Genomic DNA, 27956 nt, shown 5'->3' with positions numbered 1-27956 from the left:
ATGAACTGATGCAAAGTTAAGTAAGCAGAACCAGGAAACTAACAGTGTAAATGGGGAAAATAGCAGCACCAATATAATTGAAATTGAATGTTATGAAACTATGATAACCAAGCTTGGCCCCAAAGAAGTGCTATGAGAAGGTACCTTCCTTCCTTCTTTATTGAAATGGTGGGAACTTTAAGTGTGGAACACTACTAATAGTGTCAGACTTTTTTGATATGTTGGTTAATTTTTCTGAACTATTTATTTTTCCATCTCTTTTTTCTTCTTTGTTATAAGGAAAGGCAAAGGAGGAAAAGATACATCAGGAAACACAGGTTATGTAAAAACAAAAGATATCAATAAAAAAATTTTAATCTATATATTCTCATTTTCAGTTTTATCATCTATAAAATGAGGAGTTGGACGAAGTGTAGGTCCATAATTCTGTATTTCTGTGTTTTCTTAAGTTTGTTTTAAAAGTCAGAGCTATAATATAAGTAATGCAATAATGCAGAGCTATTTTTTTTTACTGTTGTGCATGTACTATTTCACATGCAGTTGGATGAAGAAGGTGATATGATGGTTAGTTATTATATACTTGTAAAGAAAGCACTATATATTTAAGTTGTGTTTTGTAAGAATCATTATTTGTGACTTAAGAGTTGGACCCCTAGAAATGGGGAGAAAATTTGTAATTCAAACTCTTGTGAAAATCAGTGCTGAAAACTAAATATGTTAAATAAATTAAAAAAAATAATGCAAAAAAAAAAGAGTTGGAGTCCTAAGTTCATTTATTTTATAACTACTAATAACCTTGTTGATTGATGCTAACTAAGTAATGTGTTTAGTTGCTGCTTTCATCTTAAGTATCTGTTGGGCATATTTGGCATTCAGAAACAGTAATATATGCTAATTTATTTTTTCCAGGGTGACCTAAAAGCATATTTGTGCAGTGAGCAGGAGCATGTTAAAGGAGATTCACAAATAATGCTGCTACAAAGAATGGCCTGTGAGATTGCTGCTGGACTTGCCATAATGCACAAACATCATTTTGTACATAGGTAAGATCTTATGATTTGAGGACGGGTTTTAAATCATTTTGTTGAGTTCTGAGGAATATTTAGCTTTCTACAAAGGTTATCTTACCAGAACACATAAGGAGGTAGAGATGTGAAAGTGGAGAATTTCTTAATCTGTAAATATGGTTTGAAGTGAAACTGCATCTCTCTTACATTGTACATTGTTCTCCTTGCTAATATTTGACTTAATGGTAAAGCTGCAAGCTACTGCTATACCCAGAAGCTGTAAAACAAATGCTTGACATTTTTTAATTCTTTTGACAGACGTCATTTCATCATTAACAAAGTAGAAACGCTCTGCAGCTTCTCATTTTGTGTAATTCATGTTCAAGTCTTCCCATAAACCTTCCATAGAGAATCAACACAATATGCTGAAGGCGTTCTTGTTCTTTAATACATTGATACATACAAGCTCTCTATCTGTTTTCTCTCATTTTTGCCTAATTTGTTTCAGAACATGTATGTCCTCAGTAATGCATTAAATATGCCATCTGTGGCACCCAAGTTTCTGTTGATAGTATGCTACACCCAGATTACACTCAACCATACATCTGTCCATTAACTTTTGGATTATTGTCTTTTTAATTCTTCTGAGGGTATAGTATTTTATAATATACAGCCAGATAGCATTACTGGGAGCATGGTTTTATTAAAAGGGATAGGCTTTTGTAGTAGTGCATGTGTTGAAATCACCAAAAGTGCTACATCATTTCACAAATGCTATCCAGTCATAGCACTGCTTCTTTCTCAACTCCTGGCCCAGCTCATTATCAGTTAGCAGTGCTTACCAAGACACAGATTGACAGACAATTGAATTTCTAACCATGGGTGTTTCCCCCAAGGCTTTGTTTCTCCCTCTGTACTTTTTCATTTGGTGATCTCATCAGTTCCCTTGGATTCAGTTATAATCTCTATGCAAGGATTCTCAGATCCATTTATCCAGGCCTAACCTCTCCACTAACCTGCAGGCCTATTTATCTTCAACTGCTTATTATACTTCTCACATTGGGTGTCCCATAAACATCTTAATTTTATTATGTCTAAAACTGAATTCATTAATTTTCCTCCAAAGTGGTCTTTTCTTCCTAATTTCCTTATTATTATCAAGGACATCATCATCATCTTCATCACCCAGACTTGGAACCTAAGTATTGCCCTCAGCTCATCACCATCAGCCCCTCCCCCCTCCATTTCTGATTAGTTTCCAAGTTCTGTAAAGATAGATAGATATTCATGTCTATCTATCTCTTTCATATGTACCCCCTTCTCTGGTTTGTACATAGATGATTTCTTGCTGTTTCCCCCATTAGACTGTGAGTTCTTTAAGAAGATGAACTATTTTTGGACTTTCTTTGTATTCTCAGAGCTTACAGCAATGATTGGCACATAGTGGGTGCTTAATAAATGCCTCTTGATTTGACCAGTTCAGTAGGCTGCCCATTTCTTTACCCATCACAATCTGTGTAATTTAGAGTTCATCATTTGCATTGTAAGTAGCTTAAAAGAAACACGAGATTTGCATATTTAGCGACATCTCCACTCCAAATGCTTGTGCAGACTATTTGTGCCTGACCTGTGGAAAAGCCTGCCAAGCTCATATTGGTCTGGTCAGTCACAATTGGACACATTGTGCATTAACCCCAAAATAGTGATGCCATCTTCAAATACGAAGAACAACAACCTATAAGCTCCCAGAACTGCTGCTATCTTAACATAACATACCATTCCTAGCCTTCATTGACCAAGAGTCTGAACTTGACATTCCCTAAATTCTAGTCTTGTCAAACAGTGTATTATTAAAATGCCATCAGGTCATTTTAAGAAGATTATACTGTAATGAATACACTATAATATTATCTGTACATTAGCCACTTATATGTGTTCTGTAGTAGCCCTGTCAAATATCCATATTGTTTTGTCTGGAAGAACTAAGCTCTTAGGGTTTTGTTCAATCCTGTTAATAGTATGATATTACTGGAATTGCTTCAACTGAATATTGAGATAACTAAGTTATTAAGCTGTCATAAATTGTTAGTGTCAAGTATATAATTGCACACTTAATATCAAGGATCATTTTCCTTAAAAGTTTTTCCTGATATGTAACTAGAGGTATCTTAACCAGAAAAACGTAGGAGATAGTTCATTCATGTTACCAGTGTATGTGTCTTTTAGCCAGGGGAGTTTAGAGGTTTTCATTATTACATAGGTAATTTGGCATTCATTTTGACTTTCTACCTTTTTTCTTGTTCTCTTTAATTTTTCCTCATTTAAGAACAATCTAAAGATTCATGTATTATACACAAAGCTTTAATCTAAATAATTTGTGTAGTTATTAGTTTTAAATAAAAAAGCCAATAACAATTTGATTTTATGTGATTTTACTTTCGGGATTGAAATCCAGTGTCTTAGTTGCTGCCCATTGAGTGTAGAATTAACTTCTTCTTAGGACCTTTTAGCCTACTTGCTTTTTAGACTCTTGGATGAGTCTAAATGTAAAATGAAAGGAGTTAGGGAAAGGCAGTCAGTTTATAAATGAAGTTGGGGGCCACCTTTAGGAACATGTGACAACATAATCACATCAAATGTACAAAAATATGTAAATATTTCATTTTCTTAGATTGAGCATAGACGTTAAGGAAAATTGATGCTTAAAGGTCAGTGCTACAGATAGACAATTTATTGCCTTTAACTATTTTTTTAAAAGTTAAACATATTTTCTAATTTGAAAATGTACATATATAAAACACGTGTACATGGTATTATCATATTGCTTAGTATATTTTTGTCCTAACACATCTAGCTTTGAGTTTTCAAAATAATGATAAGAGCAGCTGACATTTACATGGCACTTAGAAGACTGACAGGGTGCTTTGCATGTGTGATTTCTTCTGATCCTCACAACATTCACATGACAAAGGCACACTGTGTGACCCTCCCTGTTGTACAAATGAGGATACTGATCCTCAAAGAGGTTAAATGACTTAATGACCCAGGATCACCCATCTGGGAAGCATCAGAGGTAGAATTCAAACCCAGGTCACTTCTGACTGCCAGTCTTGCTCTCTGAACACTGTATCAGCCTGACCTAAGTAGAATGTTTGCCTACCACTTCTATTCTCATAAGTTCTAGCTCCCAGGTTTTTTTAAGAGTATTACCTGACAAGTCTACTGTGACCCAAGATATCCTGCCTCGGTCAAGGTGAAGTCTAGAAATTTTATTTTGTTCAAAGCTCCTCTCTCAGTCAACCCCCAAGCCTTGGGTTAGTTAACTGAAAGTATTTCTTAATGACCTGATAGATTCTCTGAATTTGCCCCAGGCAGGTGAAGCACTTTGGCAGTCCTCTTGGCCTAATACACTTCCTTCCACTTCTCTATGTTCTCTCTGGGCATAATAGGTTGTGTCACATTTTGAGACAATAAAATATATGTGTATACTTATCTGCTAAGAAATAGCTTGGAATTGGTGGTCTGTACTAGCTCTCAAATTTAAGATTCAAAGAAATTTCTCAGAAAATTAAAGGCCTTTGTATCAAAATTCACTGCCCAGTCTTATCCTCAAACACATAGCAGATGACCTCATCTACTTCGTAGTTTACTGAGAAGATTGAAGCCATTAGCTCTCTTACCATCAAAACCACCTCTACTCTTTCTCCCTTCTCTTGAATTCTTAGTCTGTACTCACTATCCGCATTTTCATACTGCTCACTCATTCCTTCATACTTGCAGTTGGGTTAATACCCGCCCCCTCTCTCTCTGGGATCACCGTTAACCTCCTGATGGCCAAATCCAGTGGTCCTTTTCTCAGTCCCTGTCCTCCTAAGGTTTCTGCATCATGTGGTACTACTGATCTGTCTGTTTTGCTTCCGTCACACGGTAACCTCCTGGTTCTCCTCCTTCCTTATTGATCTTTCCTTGATGATTTCTCTTGAATCTCTCAACAACAAAATGTGGGTCTCTCCAAAGGCTTTCTCTAAAGGCCTTCTTTACACTCTCGTCCCTTGATCATTTAATTCCTCGTTGGCTTCAGCTGCCACCTCTGTGCACATAATCTGTGTACCTCTTTAGCTCTTACTTTTTCCTCCCAAATGTCAGACCCCATTTTCAGCTGTCTGCCAATCTTCTCCACTTTGATATCTCGCTTTTACCTCAAAATCATTGTCCCTAAAACTAAACTTGTCATCTTTTTTCCTTAAATCTGCTTGTTTCCCTGACTTCCCTATATTTGTCAATGGTATCAGCATTCTCTCAGTGACACAGGTACAAAACTTTAATCATTTGTGACTCCTTTTTCTCCTTGGTGTTCTATACCTTCAGTGTTGAATCTTCCCTCTCTTTGCTGTTTGTTTCCATAGCAGCTTCCATCCTTTGTTCTCTTGTCTAATAATATTATTACAGTTGGTCTCCAGGCCTTTTGTTTTCTCTCCCTGTTCCCTCCATTATTCTTTGTTTCAGCAAATATTTCTTAAGTATCTATAGTGTCAAAAGCATTTGCTATGAGGATGAGACAGAGTTAAGACTGGATCCCTACCTTCCTGAAGTTTACAGTTTAATAGGGAAATTAGTTAGTAATACAGATCATTGATATACAACCTTTCATGCCAAACTGAGCCTAACTTTGTGGGGATTAAAAATTATTTTATTTTTTAATTAAATTTTGTTTTATTTTCAGTTCCTAATTCTCTTCCTCCCTCCTGCCCCTTCCTTTAAAAACAAAACCTATTACCAATATGTATATATAGTCTTGCAAACAAATGTCTGCATTCAGTGAGCGTGAGTGAGAAAATATTCTTCACTCTGCACTCTTGAGTCCATCAGCTCTATCTGGAGGTGGATGGCATGTTTCACCTTGAGTCCTTTGGAATCATAGTTGGTCATTGTTTTGGTCAAAGTTGCTGTGTTTTTCATGGTTGATTATCTTTACAATATTGTTATTGCATGAATTATTCCCTTGTTTCTTGAGCCTAATGTTAATTAACCCTTCCAGAATTCCAAGGTTATGGGATTCAAAGCTGGAAGGAAACCTTAGATATCATTTAATCTAAACACTTTTGTTTTACAGATGAGGAAATTGAGGCCTAAAGAAGTTAAGTGATTTGAAAGTCACAGGGATGTTGGATTAGCTCTCAATTCCTCTGACTGCCAAAGCTCTTCTCCATTATTCCATAATACTCTTTTTAAGTGCACTAGAGGTACAAAGCAAAGTTCTATGAGGGGAATCATTACTGACCAAGGAAAACTTAAAGGATGGGAAGAATTCAACACATGAAAAGGAGGAAATAGCAGGAAATCACACCAATAAAAACAACAACCACATAAAGCTTCCGCATCCCTCATTTTGTTAGGAGTGGTGGATTCAAACAGTAGGAATGAGACTACCTCACAGTACTCATTTTCTGGACTTCTGTAAACTGATCTGAAATGATAAATATCTTTAATTGTTGAGTTGTAGTGGTTTTCCTATTTTTGAAGATAACAACATCTAGAATGGTTGCTACTATTCTCTGTTAGCTAGGTTCTATAGTTTCTTAAACTATGTGCCAGTTAAGAGATACAGCTGCAAGAAACCAGCAAGTTAGATTTTTTTTGTTCTGAACTAAAGTAGAAGAATTACAGCCAAATCAATAGAGGATAATTCTCAGAGTCTTGAAAACCAAGGCTTTGTCTGACTGTGAACAAGTCATTTAACCTCTCAGGCAGTATCCTAGGTAACTTTCTAAGACTAACGTACAGATGAGTTGCTAACGTGCATTGGTAGGGAGAATTTTATTATTTTACTAATGAAATCACAAGTCCAGACAACACACAAAAACTAAATAGTGATAGGAATTTCTAGCAGGTCACATCTTCTGCTTGTTAATATTCATTATCTCTCCTGGATCTATTTTCCACGTCAGTGGTTTTTCTAATGAGATATTTCACATTGTCTTCCACTTTTTCATTCCTTTGGTTCTGTTTTATAATATCTTGATTTCTCATCAAGTCACTAGCTTCCACTTGCTCCAATCTAATTTTTAAGGTAGTATTTTCTTCAGTGGTCTTTTGGATCTCCTTTTCCATTTGGCTAATTCTGCCTTTCAAGGCATTCTTCTCCTCATTGACTTTTTGGAGGTCTTTTGCCATTTGAGTTAGTCTATTTTTTAAGGTGTTGTTTTCTTCAGTATTTTTTTGGGTCTTTAGCAAGTCATTGACTTATTTTTCATGGTTTTCTCACATCCTTCTCATTTCTCTTCCCAATTTTTCCTCTACTTCTCTAACTTGCTTTTCCAAATCCTTTTTGAACTCTTCCATGGCCTGAGACCAGTTCATGTTTTTCTTGGAGGCTTTTGCTGTAGGCTCTTTGACTTTGTTGACTTCTTCTGACTGTATGTTTTGGTCTTCTTTGTCACCAAAGAAAGATTCCAAAGTTTGAGACTGAATCTGAACGCATTTTCGTTGCCTGGTCATGTTCCCAGCCAACTTACTTGACCCTTGAGTTTTTCAGCAGGGTATGACTGCTTGTAGAGTAAAGAGTACTTTGTTCCAAGCTTGAGGGAATGCGCTGTTGATTTCAGAGCTATTTCTATACAGCCAGCTCTGCCACACCAGCACTCCTCCTTCCCTAAGAACCGCCAACCCAGACCTGACACAAATCTTCAGCAGGCTCTGCACTCCTGCTCTGATCCTCCACTTAATTCCTCCCACTAGGTGGGCCTGGGGCCAGAAGCAACTACAGCTGTAGTTCTGTAGCTGAGCACCCCTGCTGCCCCCGGGGTGGTGGCTGAACTTTGAACTCTTTTCATTCCCTGCAACTTTTCCCACTAATCTTCTCTGTTGTCTTTGGTGTTTGTGGGTTGAGAAGTCTGGCAACTGCCACAGCTCACTGATTCAGGGCGCTAGGGCCCACTCCGCCTGTCTCCTAGTCTGGTTTGTACATGGCCCAAGATGGGCTCTGCTCCGCTCCCAGCTCTGTGCATGATAGACCTCACCCAGCGACCATCCAGGCTGTCCTGGGCTGGAGCCCTGCCTCCCTTTGCTATTTTGTGGGTTCTGCAGTTCTAGAATTTGTTCAGAGCCATTTTTTATAGGTTTTTGGAGGGACTTGGTGGGGAGCTCACGCTAGTCCCTGCTTTCCAGCCACCATATTGACTCCGCCCCCCCCTTAATATTCATTTAACCCTAAAACAAGGTGTATCTCTATCTAGTAAGTAGTTTATATAACAGTGAGACTCAAATAAGCTTTTCTTTTTTTTTTCCTAATGGAGTAACTATCTACTTAATTTTTCCATACTATAAAATATAAGATTAGGAGGAACAAGGATGAGCTGAAAAGGTCTCTCTTTTATTATGCACTTTTAATTAAGGAAAACAATCCTCTTAACTCTGAAATTTTTTTCTACTATTAAAAATAAAGGAGATAAGCCCCTAAATCTAGTTTATCTCTGCCCCCTGGCTTTCCTGACCATTCAAGCCCCAGTAAAAATCTTACCTTGTAGAAGAAGCCTTTTCTGATGCCCCTTAATACTAGCATCTTCCCTCTATTGACTATCTCCAAGTTCTCCTGTATATTTCTTGTTTGTCTGTAGTTGTTTGCGTGTTATCTCCTCCATTAGATTGCGAGATCCATGAGAACAGAGACTAGGCTGACTTTTGCCTTTCTTTTTATCCCTGGCAAATAGGAGGCTCTTGATAAAAATTCTTGCTGACAGAATAACATGGTATAACACTGCATCAGCTGTACAGATTTACAAAAGAACTAATTTACTTCTGCTGTCCAAATGGAACACGTATATTAAAATTGCTTAGAGTAAATTCATGGAATGCTTTGAAAATCAATATTAAAACATAGCATAGGGTTTATCATTACATTCACTCTAATGTTTAATCAGGGCTTTATTTCTCAGTCAGTAAGTCATTATTAACCAGGTCTCTGTGCCAGGCACTGTGCTATAAAACCCAAAGGATACAAAGAAAAGCAAAAATCAGCCTCTTCTCTCAAGGAGCTTGCAGTCTAATGGGGGAGACAACATGTAAATAACTATACAAACAGGATATACATGCAGGATAAAATGTAAATAATAAACAGAAGACTTTAAGTATAAATAACAATATCATGTTATTTTTTTTGTACCAAGATTAATTTTTAAAAATTAGTTTACTCTAATGCCTGATAATGAATTTGACCACAATTCAAACCTACATTAGCCAGGTTATTGATTTTTGTCACAGAATTGGCTTTGCCTTTTCTTATTTTTGTTTTGTTCTTTTTTTTTTCCTAGTGACTTAGCCCTGCGGAATTGTTTTCTCACATCTGATTTAAATGTAAAAATAGGAGACTATGAAATAGGACTTGGCAAATACAAGGTAAATTAGAGGTTTTGATGTTGACTTTTCCTCCTAATTCAGTTTCAAAGAATAATAACTTTTGTGTTCACAAAATACCATTCTTTGTTCAATGCAGCTTTGGTCTTGATGTAATTTTTTAAAAGAGGGAATTACTGTTCTAATTATTTTAATGGTAATTTTGGCTTCTGAAGTGGGGTGGGGGGCAGAACAGGATAAAGTTGAAGTCTATGTCTGGTATTTCTTCCAAAATATGATGTACTTCTAACATAGGAAATTTAATATTTCCTTCTGGTGAATGAGAAATTTTCAATGAATTAGTGGACAATAAATCTTATTACTGTTATCCTATTTTTGGTTTATACAAGGGAGTTTTAAAGTTGAAGATCACAGAGGTTAAAAAATGAATTGGAAGAAATATAAACTTCCCTGTAACAATTCATGTTGATTAATTACCAAAGAATAAAGTCTAGAAAAAGTTGTTGTTTTTTTTTACAAATCTAAAGCTTCTTTTTAAAATAGAAATTCATTTTAAAATAACAACAACAAATTACTGAAGTTATATTATATGTACAAGAAAGACAGACTAGTGGAAAGCCCTGGCTTTAGAGGACCTGGGTTTGAATCCTGTTCCTGCCCCTTAACTCCCTGTGTGACTTTGGGCAAGTGACTTTATGAACCTCACTCAGTTTCCTTGTCTATAAAATGGGAGGACTAGATGATTTCTTAGATCCCTTCCAATTGTAAATCTATGAAACTGTGATCTTAGTAGCATCTATTATGTAATGCTGTGCATATAAACTTCATGTAGCCAGTAAAATTACAATTTGAATTCTGGTCCCTTCTGGATGGAATTAGCAGTTTAGATTTAACTGTCAGAACATAACCCTGAAGATAGTTTTCTATTTTGTTTGTTTATTTACATATAGGTCACCTATATGAAATAATATATTTATAACACTGTAAAATGCCTGTAAGTTCCAGTATTTATATTCAAATATTCATTTGTTCTGTGACTGTGGGTGATTATACACCAGATATCGTGTGCCTTTGTTTCCCAGGAATGTAAAGACCATTCAGGGCCATTCAGTAGTTCGCTATTCAACTTATAGAACATTGTAGAGAATTTCATAGAAGGTCATTACTTAGCCTTCATCCTAGAACAATTCTTTTGTGACAGCAAAGGCAGAAAAATATATCCCTTTACTCCACCCCACCCCACCCCACCCCTTTTTTATACAAGCATTTTTAGTTCATGTTAAGCATCTCTTAGAAATAAGTTATGATGCATATTAGAAATATAATTCTATTTTCCCATACTCTGCCTTACTTAATACTATAGGCGGATTATATTGAAACAGATGATAATAAAATTATTCCCCTTCGGTGGACTGCGCCAGAATTGGTAACCAGCTTCCAAGAGAGATTACTGACTGCAGATCAAACAAAGTTTAGTAATATCTGGTATGTAACCATTTTTAGTTGTAATCTTTTACGTCTTTATTTGGCAAAAATCATATTGTGACCATTTTTAAGAAGAAGAGTGGGTCATATAAAATATAGAAAGAAAACTTTCTAATGAACTGTTCATATGACTGGGAAATTTTACAACAATTTTTTTCAGCACTTTTACTTTTCCAGAATACATATTTTCTAAAACAAAATGAGAATTCAGTAAAAGGTGAACATGTAGGTTGATATTAAATAGTTCTGTACTAGCAAATGAGATTTTTATGAGTGTACTTACTGCTAGTTAATGAAATATAGTCGAGCCTGGTGATTTCTGTTTAATATTTAATAATATCAGTCTGTCGATCCTTAGAATGTTCTTTGTAATTAAAGATATCTATTTCTAACAAGGAAAAATCCAGACAGGTAAAGTAATATTCCAAGGACATAAAATTAAGAATTGTAACATTTGTTTATACCATTCATTTTTGCGGTAACACTTAACTATTTCAGTATTGAATTTAAAAGCATTGTGTAATAATGGATAGAGAATTCACTTTGGAGTCAAAAAGACCTTTAAGTGCCCCAGGCATTCTCTCTAAGAGTGTAAATTGTATATACACTGGAAATTCCCTGAACTAATTGCATTACAGGTCCAGGCTTTCTTCTGTCCCTCCACCCCTCTCCCTTCTGCTCCCCCAAAATGATGCACATTGCCAGTACCACTATTAAATTATAAAGTCCAAGGATGGGAACCGAGTTTTTTTTTAAGCTTTGTATCTCCTTTAGACTGTGGCACAAAGTTTTATACAAAACAGATACTTAATAAATGCTTTTCAAGTTTTGTGTGGAACGTATCTGCTCAGCTATATTGTAAGCTCTTTGAAGGCAACGATGTCTTGGATTTCTGAACCCAACCCAACACTTCTAAGCACAGAGTAGGCACTCATAGAATTTGAAGCAGCTCAGTGGCTAGAATGCTGGGCTTGGAGTTGGGAAAATCTGAATTCCACTCCAGCCTCAGGCACTTACTAGCTGTGTGACCCTACTCACTTAACCTCTGCCTCAGTTTCCTTATCTATAGAATGGGGACAGTAATAGCACCTGTCCCCTAGGCTTGTTGTAAAGATTAGATGAGTTAATTATGAAGTGGCTTAGCACAGTGTCTGGCACATAGTAAGTGCTATATAAATGTTGGCTGTTACCGTATTGAGTTAGAAGAGACTGCAGAGGTCATCTTGTCTAAGCCAAATTTGAACAGGAATCTGTTCTATAACATCCCTGACAACTTGCCGCCCCCTGAAAATCTCTGGTGTTGGGGAACTTCACTCTCTAAAGGCTGCCCTTTGCACTTGTTAACATTCCTGTGATTAGGAAGCTTTTCCTCATATTGAACTGAAAAATACTTCTCTATGACTTCTGCACAGCATTGCTCCTATTCTGGTCTCTGCAGTGAAGCAGAGGAAATCTTACCCTTCGTGACTGCTCTTCAGACACTTGAAGATGCCTCGTATTCTTGTTAAGACTTATTTATACCAAGCTAAAGAGCTGTAGCTCCTTCAGCACATTTTCCAGACCCTTATTCATCCTAGGCACTCTTCTCTATGGACCCTTCAGCTTAGACATAGTGCCTAAGTATGGTGGATTAATACTTCCCTTCTTATGGACACCATGCTTCTAGCTGAGTAGCCTAATTCATTTGAATTTGTAATCCTCTACAATCTTACGTCTTTTTCACATGCTGTTGTCCTCCTCCATCTTGTCCTAGCGTAGTTAATATTTTTAGCTCAGGTGTAGACCTTGGTATTAAATTCAGTCCACAGCTTTTTCCTGTCAACATCCTGATTCCTTCATCCAACATGTTAGCTTTTCCTCTCAAGTTATCTGAAATTGTGATGAGCATTCCATTTTTGGCTTCAATTGTCAATAAAAAGAAAAAAAAAGTACTGAACAGAAAAGGGCTCAGTACTTAATAGAATTAATTTGTAGCTATTTTTCTTCTAATTGATATACTTTCTAAGGGTAAAATGGTAAACAGTTGAAATATTGAACATGTTCAAAAGACATCGTAGATGGAGCACTGGACTTGGAGTCGGAAAGACCTGAATTCCAGTTCTTCCTCAGACACTGTGTGACCCTGAGTAAGTCACTTAACCTCTCAGTCTGCATAATAACACCTGCGTCACAGTTCTTGTGAGGATCAAGCAATAATTAATACAGGTGTAATACTTTGCAAACCTTAAAGTGCTACGTAAATGTTAAATGCTGTAGTTGCTCCTTTGTTTAGAGATGAGAATTGGTAGATATCGGTGTGTCACTTAAAGACATAACACTGCATTGACGTTAGCAGAAGGTAGAAAGAATCAAAGAACTCTAAGGCCACCCACAAGTATTAATTCAGTTGTTGATATTCTCCACATAAGCGAGATGAAACACTACTGAAGGAGCTGGTCATTGACATTCTTAATATAAATGAAAGGAGGAAAGAAGTTGAAGATTAATGAAAGGATGACTAACAGGCTTTCTCCTTGAAGTGATAAATAAGGGAGTTGGTAGAATTGATTTTATGACGTTCCAGAAGGCAACAATAAATATAATTCCATGGACCTTCATCTCACTTTGTAAGCCTTTCAGTGAGCATAAGCAAATAGACTGACGTGACATCAGTTATAACTCATGCTACAATTATACATCTCTTTCAGAAGATGAAGAAACAGAGAAATCTATAAAGAATTTGACAATATATCCCAAAATTAGTTACCATATACATTTATACTTAATGACTTCAAAACAGGTAAACACAGAATAAAACAGCAAAACTGATGTTGGAAATGGAGTTCTGGCCTCAAAAAAAAAAAAAGGTTTATAAACTTCTCAGAAGCCTCGAAGCTACAAATATTTATAGATAATTTTTTCAATAAGTGATAAAAAAGTTGCTGCACATGCTGCAAGCCAAATAGCATTCATAAAAGGGAAAACTGACTACATCTGAATAGGAAATGACTGGTCACTGACGCAGTCATTTCAGAATCCGTTTTCTTTGTCCTGTCAGACTACTGACTGGCTAGAGCAAAATCAAAGTAAATACTAAATTAAAAGATAAAGGTAAGAAGAGCAGACCATGCCTGAACATAATACCTACATCACAACCTGGGGACATGGATATTAAATAAAAATAAAGATATTAACTCTCATATTGCCATTTCTTAGAAAAGTGTAATTGATGTAAAACAGTCTCTGTGACGAGGAGGCTAAAAGAACCCAGAAAAGGCTGTAGCCTGCAAATACTTTATCATCTTGGACAGCTGAAAGATAGAATAAGCAAGAACAACAATAAGATTGTTTGTAATCTTCATCATCATTATCATCCTTGCAGTATTTTTCAAATAAGCTTCGAAATCTGAATTTGTGATTTTCTTGGTGAAAAGCATTTGAGGGGGAGAGGAAACTGTAGAATTCAGCATGAGACCCAGCCAGACCAGCTTATCCCCAAAACATTTGTAGATAAAACCAAAAGAGCAACAAACTGATTTGAAGTAGAACAGTTCTGCCAGTGTTTATAGTCGTCTATCCTCGGCAGCATCAATAGCAAAACCACTGTGTTTACGCTTAGCCACCTCTATACCTGATGTACCATGAAATAGATACTTAAGTATCATCACCTAAGTCAGGAAGACCAGATCTGATCAAATACCTCTAGAAGAAACCTTTGGTAGAGCCAGCAGAAATTTAAAGGCTTTTTGGGTTGATTTTCATAATATCTCAAAAGATAAAAAAAAATTTTTTTAATGAATAAGCGCTTAGCTGTGATATTTTCCCCTCCCCTCAGAAAAAAAAAGATAATGAAGAAAATTTTCGGTTATAGACTCCTAGGCCTAGTTTATCTCTATAATATCCTTGAAAACCATTAGAGATAGATAGATAGACACACATATACATATACATGTATATGTATCCTTTATGAAACTTGGTAATGGCAGGAATTCTTTTGTAGACTTTTTATAACAAATCACATCTTCAGTGTCACTAAGAAGGGGAGAAAATACAAGATTCTACTGTGTGGTAGTTTTTTTTTTATTTTAAAAAGAATTTGACTTGGTAAAGACTCCTCAGATAAGTTATCTCTTAAATAAGCATTTTAACTTTATGTAACTCTATCACAGACGTGGCTGTGAAATTAGCAATCCTCTGAGTATTGATGTCAAGAGAGATATGGAACAGTTAGATAAATGTTCATTTAATGGGTTCGCCCAGTATGGGGAAATGATCTCATTATTCAAACAGAAGGATTCCTATTCATGTTCTTGTTCAAAAAGGCATTATACTAATTGCATTTAGCCTCATAACATTACAGATACATAGCTATACAAAACAGATTAGTCTAACCTTCTATGCTGAAAAAAAACAAAAGTGGATGAAAAGCGAGTATTTCCTAGACTGATGCAAGCTAGAAAGACAAGCTATGTAGGTAACTCACAGGTTTAGAATGTCTTTCACAGGTTCTACAGATAAACAGTGAGCTGGACTGAGAATTCAGTTGAAGGCAGACTTTGGACTGTGTCACATTTGAGAAAGCAAGCAGTCCTTTTGACTTGGTCTCTTGGTTTTCTTGCTATCTGACCACCCCCTCAGTCTCAGCTGTTTCATGGTCACTTTCCAACCTCCCAAGCATGTGTTCCATGAGGCTCTGTCCTCAGCCTACTTTTCTCTCCACACTCTCTTGGTGACCTCATTTTTTTCCACAGATTCAGTGATTTATTTAGATGACTTCAAAATCTATATATCCAGTTTTTAATCTCTCTCCTGACTTCCATACCCACATTACCAATTAATTACCTACTAGATATCTCCCTTTGGATGTTCCGTTGAATCTCAAGCTCGACATATCCAAAATAGATTTTCTCAACTTCCTTACCCCAAACATGCTTCTCTTCTAATCTGTCTTGTTTCTGTTGAGAGCATTATCATCCCCTTCCCCCACCCTTGCCTAGGCTGATAATCTCAGCTGTCATCTCAAACCCTTCCATCTCCTCCTTCCAAATCTGTTTATTTTACCACCCCAGTATCTCCCCCCACCCCATATCTTTTTCCACTACCTTTGTTCAAGCCTCATACCTGTAATAATTAATTATAGTAATCTCCTAATGGGTTTCTCTGCATCCAGTCTGCTCCTTGTTGATCTTTCATACACAACTGCCAAAGTCTGAACATGTCATTTCTGTGTTGAAAAGACTTCAGTTATTCCCTATTATTTCTAGGATAAAATAAAAATGCCTCAACCTGGCATTTTAAGTCTTCTACAACCTGGTTGCCACCTACATTTCAGATCTGTAAGTCTGTCTTTGTCGGAGGTGGCAAATTTATGAAAGTTGATGATGTGACCAGGTGAGAGACTGTAAAAAGAAAGGGGCCCAGGACAGAGCTTTGGGGCATAACCCAAACGTTAGTGGGCCTGACATGTATATACAGCAGAGGAAAATGAGGGGCATTCAGATAGGATGAAAAACAGGAAAGAGTATCCTGTCAGCAGTGTTGAATCTTTAATAAAGATCAAGGTGGATGAAGATTGAGAAAAGGCCATTAAATTTGAGGATTAAGAAATCATAGGATCAGAGATTTAGAGTTGGAAAGACCTTAGAGGCCATGGAATGCAGCCTATAGATAGGAAAGGAAGTCACAGAGCTTGAATGACTTACTCGGAATCATCTACAACAGTGTCTGTGAGGTATATTGGTCTTCCTAATGCAAAGTCCAAGCCCTATCCACTGTGTTATACTGTCCTTAACATACCTCATTGTTAACTTTGGAGAGAGCAATTTCAATTTAGTGATGAGGTTAGAAGCCAAACTGCAGAGAGTTTAGAAGAGCAGAAATAAAGAAATAGATGCAGCCAATGGTCTGCTCAAAGGCTCTCTATAAGTAGGCCCCACACTATTTACCCATTATTTATTTCCAGTTCCTCCAAAAGATCTTTCAGACCTCTCCTCATGGTCCCTAGAAGATACCATTCCCAGCTCCATGTCTTTGTTTATACACTGAGTTTCTTCCCCATTCTATTCTGGGATGTCCACCATTCCTCTCTGCCTATGTAAAGCCTGCCTATCCTAAATTCTGTATCCTCTATGAAGTCTCCCTTGACTAATTTTGACCCACATTGCTCCTTCCCACCGCCATCGTTCTTCAGCACCTGTGGTCTAAGATGTATTCATTTTAGACCTCTTACTCTTCTGCCTAATGGGATTTCAATCAGAGGCTATCTTATATTTATTTTTTAATCTGTATTCCCCACTTCCTTATAAACACCTAGTAGCACAGAGTGAAACAGATAGTAGTTGGTCAGCCAGTCAGTAAACATTAAGTACCTACTTATATGCCAGACACTTTACTAAGTGCTGGGGATACAGAGATAAAAAGTAGTCTCTCCTCCTAAGGAGCTCACAACGTAATGTTGAGACAACATGCAAATAGCTTGTGTATAAGCAAGCTTATATACAGGATAAATGGAAATAATTAATAGAGAGAAGGCAGTAGAATTAATTGGAATCAGGCAAGGTTCCCTGTAGAAGGTGAGCTTTTAACTGGAACATGAAGGAAGCCAGGCAAACCAAGAGGCAGAAATGAAGAAGCAAAGCATTCCAGGCATGGGGAACAGCTAATGAAAATACCCAAAGTCAGGAGATAGAGTCTCATGTGCTTGGGATAGCAAGGAATCCAGAGTCACTGGAACACACAGTATGTGGGGAGGGTTAAGTATAAGAAGACTGAAAACACTGAGGGGGAAAGGACAGGTTATGAAGGGCTCTGAATGCCCAACAGAGGATTTATATGTGATCCTGGAGGTGCCATTGTGATTGGGGCGGGAGGGCGGGGGGGGGGGGGGGGGGGGGGGAGTTACATGATCAGACCTGTGCTTTATGAAGATCATTTTGCAGCTGAATGGAGGTTGAACTGGAGTCTTGTGGCAGGGAGACTAAGCAGCAGGCTATTGTAGTAATGTGAAATGATAAGGGCCTGCACCAGAGTAGTAGCAGTGCCAGAGAGATATTACAGAAAAAACTAAGCAGCTAAGGGGAGCAGTGAATAAAGCACTGGGCCTGGAGTAAGAAGACCTGAGTTCAAATGTGCTAGCTTATAACCTTGAGCAAACCACTTCATCTCCATTTGCCTCAGTTTCCTCATCTGTAAAATAGGGATGATAATAATAACACTTCTCAGGTTGAGGTATCAAATGTGAGGATCAAATGATAATATTTGAAAAGTACTCATCACGTTGCCTGGCAGCATTACATGTGTTAACTGCTATCACTGTTGTTATTTAAAATCAGTAGGCTTTGGCAACAGATTAGAAATAGGCGAGGAGGGGAGACTGAGGAGTCGAGAATGACATCTAGGTTGTGAACCTGGGTAACTGGAAGATAGTGGTACCCTGACAGTAATAGGAAAGTTTGGGAAAAGGAAGTTAGATACGAGTTAAGTTTTGGACATACTGAGTTTAAGAAATGTTTAATAGGCAAATGGAGATGGAGTCTGGAGGTCTGTAGACAGGTGATTGTTGTTGAGTAGTTCAACCCTCATATTTTTGTTGTTTGTTTCAGTCGAGTCTGTCTCCTTGTGACCCAATTGAGGGTTTTCTTAGCAAAGATATTGGTAGTGGTTTGCCATTTCCTTCTCTTTTCACAGATAAGAACTGAGGCAACCAGGCTTAAGTGACCTGCCCAGGTTCACACAGCTAGCAAGTGTCCGAGGTCAAATTTCAACTCAGGAAGATGCATCTTCCTGACTCCAAGCCCATTGCTGTATCCACAGCACCACCTAGCTGCCAAGAAAGAGGTAGAACTGGACGAGGAGATTTGACAGTCGTTAGCATAGAGATGATCATTGAATCATCGCATCCTGGGAGCTGATTGGATCATCGAATGATTTCATGCAATAAATGCATGTTGATTTGAATTGTGCTTTTACCTTATATGCAGCATACACAGGTGTAGTTTTTAGCAAATGTTACATGATCTTTTCTCAGCCATAAGAAGCAGACTTGTATTGAAATGTAAATGTATGTATACTTGGTTCTCTCAAGTGCCAATTTGTATCTGTGGCCATTTAGAGTACCATGTTGTGACTAATATGGATATATGTTTTACATGATTGCACATATATAATGTATATGAAATTGCTTGCCATCTTAGGGAGGGGAAGGAGGGAGAAAATTTAGAACTCAGAATTTCATATAAAAATGAATATTAAAAATTGTTTTTACATGTAATTGGAAAAAAACAAAATATAATCTACTAGGGGTGGGTTGGAAACAAAGTACCATGTTAATGATACTTAAGTATCCTAGTCTGTTACAGCTGCTTTGGGATTTAGGAGGCTTTCAAAAAAAAAAACCCTCTTTTTTTTTTTTTTAAAAAGTCAGAATGGACTAAAAAGCTACAGGCCTTTATTTGGCACATTTTAACTCACACAAGGGAAGGTTGAAGGGATAATCCAGGAGGGAGAGTACCACAAGAGGAAGCACAGGCAGCAAAGGAAGGATATAGTCTTAGGCGTCACTGTATCTCAGGTGTTCTCTTCTTCAGGCCTTGGCAGCAGGAGGATGGGTTTCGGAGAAGCTGCACCTTGGCCTTGGCCATTCAGCTCTAGCTCTCCTGACTCTACCATAACTGGTATGGGAAATGATAGCCTCCTTTACATAGCAGCAGACCTACACTCCTATACGAGGACAGCCTCTCTACTGGGGCAGCTCTAAAACAGAACAGGCAAATAGAGTCTTATAGGGAGCGATAGAGACTCAGGCTAACACATCTGGTTTGTTTCCTACCTCTGATGTCACAGGCAGGAAGACACCAGTGATTGGCTAGAATGTAGAAGTTTCCAGCTTAGAATATTCCAGCATGGAAGATTGCAGAAAAGGGAAGGCATTTTGGGGGTGGGGGGGTGGGCAGCATATTGAGAACAGAAGCAGCCTGCTGCACACAAGTTTTATGGATCTCAAAAAGACTTCTAAAACAAAAAATTGCCACCCTAAGGTCTTGGACTTTTTTCTTTTTATGGGCCCCATTGGCTTTGTTTTGTTCCATCCTGCAGACTAGACCTTTAAGTGTGACCATTCAGTCATTTTATAAATGTGTCCTGTTGTTCACAAAGAAGAATAGGGAAGGAAGTATAAATGGATCAGTGCAAATCTGTCCCTGCTAGTAGAAAAACACCTAAAAGAGCATGAATCAGTAGCGTCATCTTCATATAACAAAGCACATATTAACGATGAGGAAGAAAGTTGCTAAACTCACACTCTTGTTTGTGGTAATATTTTTGTGATGCTAGATCCAGGATTGTCATGAGTTTTTATTTGTTGTTTATGATTTAGTGCAAACCATTGAGAAATCTGGCAGTGCTGTTAGTAACAGAGAGATTTTGATGTATAATTTTAAAAAAAGTTTAAAATGGCAAAATGTCCCATGTTATCCAATACATATAGAAACTTAGGTGAAAAAAAATTGTGGAAAAATATGATAAACCTTTCATTTTTTTTTCCTCTTCTAGGTCACTGGGTGTAACACTTTGGGAACTCTTTGACCATGGTGCTCAGCCTTATGCACACCTTTCTGATGTCGAAGTTCTCCAGCAGGTCATAAAAGAGAGGGACACAAAGCTCCCTAAACCACAGCTGGAGCAGCCCTATTCAGAAAGATGGTAACCTTTGGTTTTACTTTGTTAACTTTCAAATAATTAGATGGTCTGAACACGTTCCCATCGTGTTCATTTTCGGGGAATTACGGTTGTGAAGAGCCACTGTTTGTGTATGGTTGTTTTTAATTGTTTTTCAACATCACTGCCCACTTAAAAGCTTAGCTAACATTCTACTTGCTATTTTAACTGACCTTTTTTCTTCTTTAAAGCAAGATACGTTTTTTTTTTCCCTGAAGTAGTAAATTGTGTTGAATTTTTAAGCAGTATTGAATTGTTGATGCAGTAGGGGACTTTAATTCGGAATAATTAGAAATAAAAACAAAGGGAATTGTCTGTTTTTCATTAGTTTTTGTCTTTTTTGGATAAAAATAAGAGGCAATTAAAGAGTAATGTTGAAATTATAATAGTTATTTATGTGGTACTTTATGGGTTTAGAAATTATTTTCCTTGTAACCCTGCGAAGTAAATGTTTGTTGATTGATTGAAAGAATTATTCCCACTTTACAGATTAGAAACAGAAGCTCAAAGAGCTTAATTGACTTGCTAAGCTAGCTGCAGGGCATTGGAGTTAGATTCAAACGCAGGTCTCCTCTAAGACAAATTTCTCGCATATAAAAATGGAGATAAAACAGATTTGCATCGGTTATATGTTATAAAGGGCTTATACAAAAGAATGTCTCTTTTTCATGAGATTATTTTAACCTGTGCTTTGCAACACTAATAATGTTAGTCTTAAACCCCATGGTTTTCCTTCCCTTTAGCCTGTTTGCTATATAATCTTGAGTTATAATTTGAGATACTGACTTTGGTCAGTTAAAACCTGCAAAGATTTAGTCCATGGTTACCTTTTACCTTGGACTTTACATTCCCCCATTTTTCTCCTCTTATTTCTTCTCCCAAGTTATGTCGTATGCTTTATGCAGAAAGAATAATACATGGCAAGAAATTATATCACTCCTGATTCTTTACTGGAAAGAGAACAAATAAAGGACAATTGTCTGTGCTAAATTCACTTAAATCAAAATGAATCCACTTAAAATATAAAAGAACATTTCCCAAATAGAATGTACAATTAAATCTAAATTTAATTTAATTTAATGGATTTGGAATTGGGCAGTTCCCATAAAGAACTAATGATCAGGCAAAAGAATTGAAAGTGAACTTAAATGTCATCTGCCAAAAACTCAGGCCAGACTTTTATGTCTTTCCTTTCGCTTCAATATCTTGATTGAATCGGATCTCAAGAATTAGAGAATGTGAATTGTCCAGAGGGGTGTGGCGGTTTTGAGATGGGAATTTGCAAATATTTAGTTTTGTTATTTTGTTACTTTATCTATAAATACAATAATTGCTTCTTATCTTTCAGGTATGAAGTTTTGCAGTTCTGCTGGCTACCACCAGACAAGAGACCAACAGCAGAAGAAGTACATAGACTACTAACTTATCTTCGTATGCAAAGCCAAAGGGACTCTGAAATTGACTTTGAGCAACAATGGAATGCTCTTAAACCAAATACCAATAACAGAGAGAGTTCAAATAATGCTGCATTCCCAATACTTGACCATTTTACTAGGGATAGACTTGGTCGTGAAATGGAAGAAGTCCTCACAGTAACTGAAACAAGTCAGGGGCTTAGTTTTGAGTATGTCTGGGAGGCAGCAAAACACGATCATTTTGATGAGCGCAGTCAGGTCAATCCTGATGAGGCCATGTCATATACGAGCATCTTTTTTCCAGTCGATGTTTTTGAGAGTTCACTCTCAGATCCTGGACCAGGAAAGCAAGATGAAAGTGGCCAAGAAGCGTCACTCAGGGCACCAGGGGTAGTCCCTGTTTTTGATGCCCACAACCTTTCTGTTGGGAGTGATTATTACATCCAGTTAGAAGAAAAAAGTGGTGGCAGCTTGGATCTTGATAACCAATCAACGATTCTCACTACAGAAGTGGATAATCCTGACACTCTAACTGATCAAAGTTCCCAGTTTATGGCACTCAGGGGTCTTGATGATGGGGAATCAAATACAGATGGAGATTTTTTTCACTACACTGGAGACCCTAAAGATGTTGTTATGCCTGAAGATTCACATGTTGCCAGTGTCCCTGAAAGCCCTTTCAGTAATATATTTAATGAGCTTGACAGATCAGAGGATTTGCACGATCATCAGAAAATATTTGACTTAACCGAACTAAATGGTGTTCATGCCGAATTTAAACCAGCTACTCTGAGCCCAAGCTTGGATGTGCCTAAAGAGACACTAGTAACTGGCCATCTTGAAAAAAAGACTGACCGTAATGTTTTTGATCATGATGCTGTTTGCTTATCTGAAAATCTTGTCCACCAGAATGATTTTGACCCACTGAATATTCAAGAACTGTCAGAAAACTTCTTGTTTCTTCAAGAGAAAAACTTAATAAAAGACACATTGTTTATGAAAGAACATACAAATGATCTCCAAACAGAATTAGAAAAAGCAGGTTTTACAGGGAACATGTTAGAATCTTCACATAGAAATCCTTTAGACATTGAGCTTAACTTCATTGAAAATAGTGCAAAACCTGAAAGTAAAGAGGAGTGCATAATGCCTGTAGGGGAAAATGTGAATGTCTCATTGCAGTCTTCTCCAGAATTGCAAATAACATCTAACTTGCCTAAAACAGAAGAACAGGCTTGTGGTATACATCCAGATTCTGTTCTGTTTCAAGAGGAAACCAAACCCACATGTTTAAATGTCGTTACCTGTGATGATAGCCCCAAGCAAGAGATAAATCCAAGTACTAAGATTGCCTCAGTTGAAGTGCTATCCAGTGATGCCATAACAGAAAACATTGAAAGTAGATCCCAGGACATTTTCCCCAAAAGTGAAAAGTCCACAAATATCACCAAAAGTGAACCACTTCATTTTGATGAAGAAACTGTTGGTAATACGGATATGGAGATATGTCTTCCAGAAGAAATGAACCAGGACTTGGAAAACAAGTCCCCTTTAGGAGACCATAATGCTAGAAGTTTGCTAGAGAAAGAAAATGAAACTCTAGGGATTTCAAATCAGCTTACTTATAAAGAAGCACCAAAAGAAGTAGGCTTGATATCTGCCCTTTCTTCCGATTCTACAAGCCAAGACAGTCTCTTGGAAGACAGCATCTCAACACCCATACAGACATCTGAGCAATCTGTAGAAACACCAGACTCTTTGGATTCATTAGATGTCCATGGGGTTTTAGATGCTTTAGGTACTCAAAGTCCTCAGAAACTTGTGCCACCTGATAAACCTGCTGACAGTGGTTATGAAACAGAGAATCTGGAATCTCCAGAATGGACTTCCCATCCTGCTGTTGATGATGCTTCAAATACAGGTGCCGCATTAATTGATGATGGCGCTCTCACTGCCTTGCCTCCCAATCCAGTTATCATAATTTCAGATGAAGCAGACAGTAACAAAGATTTTAACTTGACCTCAAAGACATTAGCATGCAGTACTCAAAACTCCTATAGAGACTCTGCCTATTTTTCAGATAATGATTCTGAGACTGATAAGAAAAGTGAGGACGTCACAGGAACATCAGCAGCACTGGCATTGTTTACAAAAGATCAGCCCCAAAGAGATTTATCCAACGCTGAACAGAGCTGTGATGCCAGGCATAATTGTGAAGAGAGAGTTAACCAAAGCCCTCTATCTGGTTTGCAAAACACTAATGAATCAGAGTTGCAAGACACATTGGAGCCAGAGCAGACTGACATTCCCAGACAGGTTGATGTGGCTGAATTGGAGGCTGAACATTCTTTGACTCTTATTGCGAGTTCAGAGTGTAGCTATAGCGAAGAGTTTGACGTTCTAGATGATCACTGCTGCAATCGCACTTCCACTGGCACCAATACTGATGAATTACTTGCCTACACAAATGCTACCTTTTGTTCCAGCAGCCCTTCAGCAATGGCAGGGGCCTCCTTTTCAACGGACTTGATGGGAGATAAGTCCTTATCCTGCTATTCGGAGGGGCCTAAGCTGAAGGAGCCAGATATTGAAGGAAAATACCTGGGGAAACTAGGTGTTTCAGGAATGATTGATATGTCAGAGGATGGAATAGATGCAGATGAAGAAGATGAAAATAGTGATGATTCTGATGATGACCTGAGAGCTTTTCATCTTCACAGTCTCAGTTCAGAATCAGAAGATGAAACAGTACATCCAGTGCCAGTGATACTGAGTGATAATGATGATGGGAAGCATCTACGGAGTTTACTGAAACCACCTATGTCGGTTGGAATTGACAAGCCACCTGATAATTGGAGAAAGGATAAGAAGGCAGTAACATTCTTTGATGATGTCACAGTCTATCTGTTTGACCAGGTATCCATAATCTGCTAAATTCTCACTGGAAAATTTTTTTTTAATGTTTAAAAATTAGTCATATAATAGGTGTTCAAATTATAGAAATGAATCTACTTAGAAAATTCTTGCCATTTTGAAGTACTTTTAGCTTTAGCTTCATCATTTTATTGCCATTGGGCAAGTCTCATCATTTTTTAGCATCATAATCTAGGCATGAAATCAGATTAAATTGAGGGATACACATCCAAGTTCTTTTTCTCAATTCGCTGAATGGCCTCACCACCAACGTGCCTCCATTTCATGTATTAAAAATTGCAAACAATGTTTAATCCTTACTCAGCAGAACCATTGCACAGATGATTTAAAACCTTTAAATTTTTGTGACTTCCAGAGAGAAGCATAGATAATAAGCATAAATTAAACTTTTATTGGCATACACAGTAAAATATTCTTCATGGGTAGTGCTCTCTGGCCCTCTGCCTTCTGAATCAGCTAAGTTACATTAGCAAAGACCATTCTACTCTGGTTGTGGTTAGGTGATTGCTATTAAGAGGACATCATGTCAATTAAAGCCAGATAACCAACAAAGATAATGAGGTGACAGCAGCTAATTTTTTTCCAATTCCTAATATATGCCCTTTGAAAAAAGTAAAGTAAGAGTAGGGATTTGGGCCTAGCTGTTGCGGAACGGGATTAATAATTAGCACTATAGTAACTATTATGGTAGTGGCTGTGAGAATCACTTCAAAAAGGAAGAAGAGTATTGATCATAAATTTAGGTGGAAGAGACTGAAGAAGTCATCTTGTCTCATGCTCTTTTTTTATGAATGAGAAACTTGAGGTCAAGGGAGATTGTGACGCCCCAAGACCACACAAATACTAAGTGACAGAGTAAGGATCTGAATTCAGCATTCTTTCCACTGACCATTATCTGGCTTAAGTTTTGTGATCATTTCTGCCCCTTGATAACAAAATTTCAGGGTGATACCTGTTTAAGGGGTCCAGTTCAATCCAGTAAGCATCAATTAAGCTCCTCCTATATGCAAAAGCATGTGTTAGACCCTGGGGATACAAAGACAAAACAAACAAATGATCCCTGGCTTAAAGGAATTTATCTTCTACTGGTTGGATACAACATGTAGATAGATAAATATGTATATTACTTTTGAGGAAGGACAGAACAGAAAGCATTTATTAAACTCTTACTGTGTGCCAGGTATTATACTATGCACTGGGATGCAAATAGAAGTAAAAAGAAAGACTTCCTGATTAAGGAAGACAACACATAAAAGGGAGGGGCAAAGAAGAAATCCAGAGAGTCAGAGGGTGAGCCAGGTTTGAACTAAGTGTAGCTGTGGTGGATACTTCCTCAAAAAGAGGTTTCAGGGGAAGAGTCCTCTAATTGGAGGAGGAAGTCGTTAGATGTAAAGATATTGCCAGTGTAAGGCAGCTGCTGGCTCAGAGGTTAAGTAGGCCAGGGAGTCATGGGCTGAGCCAGTACAGTATAAAGACTAGGGAAAATAAGAAAAAATAATTCCCGTTTAGAGGCAGCTGATGAGGATGAGCTGGCCTTTGAAGGAAGTCAGAGATGCCAGTAAGTGGAAGTAAGGAGGCAATACATTCCAAGCAGGGAGGGCAGCCTATGCATCGGCATAGAGACTAGAGATAAGATGCCAATTCAGGGAACAGCAAGTAGGCCAGTTTTCCTGGAATGTATATAGGACAGCTGGGTGGTCCAATGGATAGAGTGCCAGGTCTGGAGATAGGAAGACTTATCTTCCTGAGTTCAAATCAGGTCTTACAGACGTACTGGCTGTGTGATTCTGGGCAACTCAGTTAACCCTGTTTGCCTCAGTTTCTTCATCTGTAAAATGAGGTGGAGAAGGAAATGGCAAACTACTCCAGTATCTTTGCCAAGAAAACCCCAGATGGGGTCACAGAGTTGGACATGACTAACAGCAACAACATAAAAGGTGAAGGGGGAGTAGTAAGATGTAGTCAGTAAGCCTAGAAATGTAGACGGAGCCAAATTGTGCAGGGCTTTTATATGCCAAGGTGAGGAGTTTATATTTTATCCTGAAAACAACTAGAAGCCATCGAAGGGTCCTGAGCAAGCAAAATTACACTCTTTGAAAGGCAATTTTAATTACTATGCTTAATTTCACAAATATCTTGACATTGAGATACAGTGCTTCTATTTCTGAATAGTCTTCATTCGAGGTCATCTCTGCAACTTTTGATTTAACTCTATAAATAAGACTTGCCAATATGGGATGGAACTACATCTACAGAATGTGCTGAGGTATTATCCTCCTTGAGATTCAGTCTATGTAAAATTGTTTGGCTTCCTTTCACCATTTACAACGGAATCACATTTTCTTTGCTCTTCTACTCAGTGTCTTCCTGCTTAGGGACAGGTTTCCTCAATGTCTGCTATAGCAGAGGTGTCAGACTGCAGACTGAGCAAAACCCTGAAACAGATTAAAATGTAACTGGGAAATGTTTAACAAAATAAAAATATAGTATAACATAGGTAATGTTAATTTGTGATTTTCTGAATCAGTCTGGGGCCCACAGGGATGAAGACTCCTCCTGCTAGTGCAACAAAAGGATTCCTTGCTCCTTCCACTTTCCTCAGCCTGTCCCACCTTTGTTGCACAGAAGCCTGCTTTCTAAAGCTTCTTCAAGCTTTTTATTAGAATTCGTCTGCTCTCAGCTTGTGGTTTCTTTTCATCTCAACAGTTCTTTCCCCTGTAGTGTTGCATAGTTTAAAACCAAAGCAGCTCAGGTTTATGTAGATTTACAATGTGCTTTCTCCACAACAACCCCTTGAGGTGTAGGTATTTCTAGAGTTGTTCCTGTTTTACAAATGAAGAAACAGGCTCGAAGAGTTTTTTTTTTATTAAAAAAACTTTTAAACTTAAATACTAAGACTTAAATACACAATAAGAAAAAGAAACATAAACTTAAATACAAAATAAGAAAAAACACATTGCCATGTGTGCAGCAGAACATAAGAGAAGATTCAAAATAGACAGCAATCAATTTCCATTTCAAGAAAGCCTATATAAAGTTCTGAGCTGCCTGTCTTTTCTTGGCTTCCTTC

The 27956-nt window shown here is 37.6% G+C and overlaps 1 protein-coding gene across 1 annotated transcript in view; it reads left to right on the top strand.

The window, feature by feature from the left end:
• Positions 1–27956, top strand: part of LMTK2 (lemur tyrosine kinase 2) — a 110349-nt gene that overhangs the window by 72269 nt on the left and 10124 nt on the right. The window contains exons 8-12 of the mRNA XM_036741409.1: positions 910–1043; positions 9317–9401; positions 10723–10844; positions 20373–20522; positions 21886–24868. Coding sequence (XP_036597304.1) covers positions 910–1043; positions 9317–9401; positions 10723–10844; positions 20373–20522; positions 21886–24868 — 3474 coding nt within the window. The remainder of the gene's footprint in view (positions 1–909; positions 1044–9316; positions 9402–10722; positions 10845–20372; positions 20523–21885; positions 24869–27956) is intronic.

This window comes from Trichosurus vulpecula, chromosome 1, assembly GCF_011100635.1.
Source record: "Trichosurus vulpecula isolate mTriVul1 chromosome 1, mTriVul1.pri, whole genome shotgun sequence".
Taxonomy (NCBI): domain Eukaryota; kingdom Metazoa; phylum Chordata; class Mammalia; order Diprotodontia; family Phalangeridae; genus Trichosurus; species Trichosurus vulpecula.
This window is presented reverse-complemented; position numbering and strand designations above follow the sequence as displayed.